Source organism: Nanorana parkeri, unplaced genomic scaffold (genome assembly GCF_000935625.1).
Source record: "Nanorana parkeri isolate BGI_ZX_2015 unplaced genomic scaffold, ASM93562v1 scaffold784, whole genome shotgun sequence".
Taxonomy (NCBI): domain Eukaryota; kingdom Metazoa; phylum Chordata; class Amphibia; order Anura; family Dicroglossidae; genus Nanorana; species Nanorana parkeri.
Window position 1 is genome coordinate 538,321 of NW_017307052.1, and position 4,663 is coordinate 542,983.

General features: G+C 47.2%; 1 protein-coding gene across 2 annotated transcripts in view; it reads right to left on the reverse strand.

The window, feature by feature from the left end:
- Positions 1 to 833: 833 nt before the first annotated feature.
- AURKB (aurora kinase B) overlaps positions 834 to 4,663 on the reverse strand; it is a 9,153-nt gene continuing 5,323 nt past the window's right edge. Inside the window, exons 3-8 of one of the 2 annotated variants that reach the window (XM_018564809.1) lie at positions 4,551 to 4,617; positions 3,915 to 4,109; positions 2,864 to 3,002; positions 2,155 to 2,303; positions 1,787 to 1,961; positions 834 to 1,040 (exon numbers count right to left, since the gene is read on the reverse strand). In XM_018564809.1, coding sequence (XP_018420311.1) covers positions 864 to 1,040; positions 1,787 to 1,961; positions 2,155 to 2,303; positions 2,864 to 3,002; positions 3,915 to 4,109; positions 4,551 to 4,617 — 902 coding nt within the window. In that variant the 3' untranslated portion in view covers positions 834 to 863. Of the gene's footprint in view, positions 1,041 to 1,786; positions 1,962 to 2,154; positions 2,304 to 2,863; positions 3,003 to 3,914; positions 4,110 to 4,546; positions 4,618 to 4,663 lie in introns of those variants that run through there. The other variant, XM_018564810.1, reaches the window with a different exon arrangement.

Sequence of the window (4,663 nt, forward strand, 5' to 3'; positions counted from 1 at the left end):
AAGATAAACTTGTGGCATGATAATCTCACCCCAGTGCCCCCAAAGTAGCTTTCCACCATGCAGACCCTCTTCTACACTCAGGAAATCTGCTCATTTACATGCCAAAGATTAGTACAACTCACAGATGTACTTCTGGCAGCTCGGAATGTACACGCTGCAGGTTTAATGGACCTCAGTGCTAAAGTCATTTCTGCCTCCCCCTTCTCCAGGCCATTGACAAAATACACACCGCCAGGTTTCATTTTGTGAATGGCTTGGAGGAGAGGGAGGCTGAGACATGACCATAGTGCTGGCATCTATGAAACCTACAGCACTTACATCCTGAGAAGTACAAGCAGATCTGCCGGGTATAGAAGAGAGCCTGCATAAAGGGAGGTTGCTTTGCGGCACTGGAATATTTGATGGCTTTAACTGGGGTAAGGTTATTGCTCCGGAGTTGGGCTACTACAGATCCCGGCATGTGCCGACAACCAGGTGTCACCAGTGCAAGCTGGGATACGTAGTCCCCGTAGCATTCAAGCCATTCACACAGGTTGGTGTTACTTATTCCAGCTGTTCGGAATGGCAATGGCTCCACTCATTCTCTACAGTCACCCTCCTAATATATAAATACGCAGAGTAATATACAGCACAGCTTGCTTTTTCACTCTTTACAATCTGCAAAGCTTGGCGCAGTGCGACACCCAATGAATATACAGATAAGTTTGTACATCAGACCCTATTACCCATCACAGCTCTCCATTTAACAGTATATACACAATAGATTCAGGTGATGAGAAAGGAACTCTGAAGCAGAGCTGGCGTCATGTGACCAGGTTGCAGATGTTGGATCACGAGTACAGTACATATCACCCTGGCAAGGGCTATTTAGCCGGGCCGTAACCAAAGCTTGGCGGCATGATACGGCGAGAGTTGGCGCGCACCCATGGATGCTCCATGACGCATTTCAGTGGCAGGCGCTGTGCTGGGTTGTATTTCAAGAGCTTGGCGATGAGGTCTTTGGATCCTTCGGATAGGAAGGAAGGAAAACGCAGGTCAACCTAAGACAGAAGGAAAAAAAAAAAAACACCCATGAATAAGCAGAAAGCCAACATTACAGCTAAACTCAATGCAAACTGATAATACAGATATAAAACATTGGTGGTAGCTGTATTAAAGGATTGGTTTGTCAATCCAGTCCTGACATTTACGCAGCACAGCCGTGATCTTTCTCTACGGCAGTTAAGACTTGCAAATCATGTACCTTCCCAAGACTGACTGGGCAGGGAAAGGAAGCAGCAGACTGAAGCTCACTCTGCTCTCTCCTTGTACCTGCATGCTACTTAGCACATGAGCTCTGCAGCACAACTGATCAAATCAGATCTCATTCGATATTTGTCTTCCGACGAGCAGGAGGCGGCTGAACATTGGTGGAGGAAGGGGTGGCAACGGTGACTTCCCTAGCTCAAAAAGTCACAGCACGGATCAGAATGGGCCAAGTGCTAAATGCAGTTGCCCCCCCCTGAGGGATTCAACATAGAATTACTGTATAAGCTGTGGTGATCTTTCTTTAAAGTGACAGCAGACACTCCCCATTCAAATCTGAATTTAACATGAACTGAAAGGCGCTTTAAATTCTTCGGCAATGCTGCTTGAAGCTTACCAAAATCTTTCCAATGCTTTGTAAAGCTTTCTGTACACACTGCTGTCGTGTAAAAGAATTTAAAATCCCATTAAAACTATTAACCACAACAATTGAGGTGACCACACGTGCCTACGTTTTACAAAAAGATTCTCATCAGCTCACCTTGACTATCCTGCGGTGGGTCTCTGTGTGTGACGGGCTCTCAAAAGGCGGCGACCCGACCAGGAGCTCAAAGCAGAGAACGCCTGTGCACCACAAATCCACCTTCTCGTCGTGGGTCTTGCCCTCAATCATCTCTGGAGGCAGATAGTCCAGTGTGCCACACATAGTGCGTCGCCTGTAACACAAGCTTGGTGAGTACTTAGCCCCGGCTTAGCATCCCGCACCCAGCTACAGCATCGGCCCAGCATCCCGCACCCAGCTACAGCATCGGCACCCGGCATCCCGCACCCAACTACAGCATCCCGCACCACAGCATCCCGCACCCAACGCAGGTGCAGAACACACCAAATTCCAGTCTCAGAACATACCTGAGCGAGGGGGCATGAACCGACCAGCCAAAGTCCGCAATCTTCAGCTCCCCCTTATATCCCATTAGAAGATTCTCCGGTTTGATGTCCCTGTGGATAACCTTCCTCTCATGGCAGTATTGGAGCGCATCCGCAAGTTCCTCTATAAACTGCCAAGAAATAAGAATACATGGAAAATACAGTAATATAAAAAAACACCTAACTTTAATAGGAAGTTATCTAGTATCAGATTAGACTCCTCCCCCCTTCCTGGTCTCCAGATCAGCCTGAACATATCAAAGTGCTGGGAATGCTCCCCAGGGTTCCTGGTCCAGGCCGTTCCGTGGCAGTGTACAGTTTGGTTCCATCTCAACCTGAAAATGCTGAAATGAAATCTGATCCCCCTCTTCCCACCATGGAGGTTCCATCAGGCCAACCAACATTTGTTTCAGCCTTTGATTGTCCAGTTTGGATGATTGTTTGCCCACCCCACAATGACTTGTGGACCTAGGAACAGAGAGTCTCCTTACAGATCTGAAGGCCAACACAGGGAATGGTGGACCTAAGAAACTGAGGGGCTACCCACAGATCTGTAGGCCAACACAGGGACTTGTGGTCCCTGGATTTCACCACCGTTGTGTAGGAAACATTTTAGGCCATTTCAGGGTCACTTTAAATGGCTGCCTCCACATTCCTCTCATGGCAGCAATACTACAAGCAGCAGGCTTACCGTGGCGCTTCTCTGCTCATCAAACCGGCCACATTTTTGCAGCTCCTTGTACATCTCCCCCCGCGAAGCAAACTCTAGCATCAGGTAGATACGTTTGCGGTCATGGAAATAATTCAGCATGCGGAGGATATTTGGATGCCTGAGGGTAGAAACAAGGGGGATGATTAGAAGGATTTATACACCAGACATACAATGATACGTACTCTGCAGCATTTCTGTGTCAGCAGGCCTTCAGCCCTTTCCATCTTTCTCACACATGTTAAAGAGAACTATGGGAAAAAACACTGACCCCATACTTCTCCTTTAAGACTGGCTACAAAATTTACTTAAAACCCCCAACATTTTCTGAAAGCAGAGACTATAGAACGAAAAGTTGGAAGTTGCAATGTTTTGTGCGATATCTGCTGTTTATTAAAGTGCAAGTGAAGCCAAAACTTTTCGTTTTGGATGGAGTGGGGAGGAAGTAGAACAGTCGGGGTTTTATCACTGGGGGTGTTACCTTTAGGGAGATTTACACCCCTCTATTTGTCCCGGTGACTCATCACTGAACATGAAAGAGCCAAGATTTTCAGTTGTCATGAGAACAGGAATAGGAGAAATCTTCCAATGGGGGACACAGGATCTGGCGGCCACCAGTGATTTCCCTCTTTCTGGAGGATTTCCTCTCATTTCCTGTTGCGATTGAACAGGAAGACACCAATGGGACACTGATGGCAAACAAAACCTCCAAAAAACAAAGAGTTTAGGCGTCACTTCTATTTTATATAATGGGAGTCAGACCTGGAACAAACCTGTCTTACACAAGTCTGAATTCCTCATCTCTTTGTTCCGGGTCAAAGATTTTGAAAGCATTAAAGTCAAAGCGCCAGGGAACCAACACCGCCAAAGGAGAGGCCAGCAATGGCAGCCCCCATACATCACATGACAGTCACTTGTGTATTTGCTATGTGACAAGTATATTAGCTGCCTAGAAAGACAGACATTTCCCAGGAAGCATTGCCTGAAGTCCTACAGGTAGCACACGGGGCCCATCGGGAAAGTAAGAACTTACTTCAGATGAGACTGGATCTCGATCTCCCTCCTCAGCTGATGCTCCACCCCTTCTTTCTCCAGTTGGGATTTGAAGAGAACCTTCAGGGCCAGGATGTACTTGGTCTCCTTGTGGCGGGCCAGGTAGACGTTCCCAAACTTGCCCTTACCTAGAGGACGGCCAATCTGGAAGTCGTCCATACTGAACTTTTTTTGGCTAAATTGGCAAATATTGAGAAAAAAAAAATAAAGATAAAATTAGTACAGGAGAAGAGGGGGCCTCCCTTATCAAGACGTTTCCTATTATATAGTTGCATGAAATCCTTGTGGGTAAGTTTGCACGTAACGACGGACTACGGACGGACTGACAATATGTTCGGGGCCCCCCACCCCATGTACGCAATGTGTCTTAGAATTTGCTAGAAAATTTAAGTACTCCAGGAAGTTAACTCCCCCCAAGCCATCCCATATTGATCATAGCCCTTCTAGGAGTGTCCAATTAAAGTATGTGCTGGCCCAGCTGCACCATCTCTCCCTTTATAAAGGTGCCAAGCAAGGATATGAAAAAAACCTGCTGTATAAATGCGAGCGTGGTCCAATACGTCTGCCATTACTGTGATGGGTAGCGCTCCGCAGGTCACAGATTAGGTGGACTTACCCCTCCATGGATTTGTCAGGCTGGCTCTCAGGCTGATTCTCGGCCACCGGCACCCTGCCGGCCATCACTGCGGAGAAGAGATAACAGATGAGTGGCAGTGTGTGATATATATA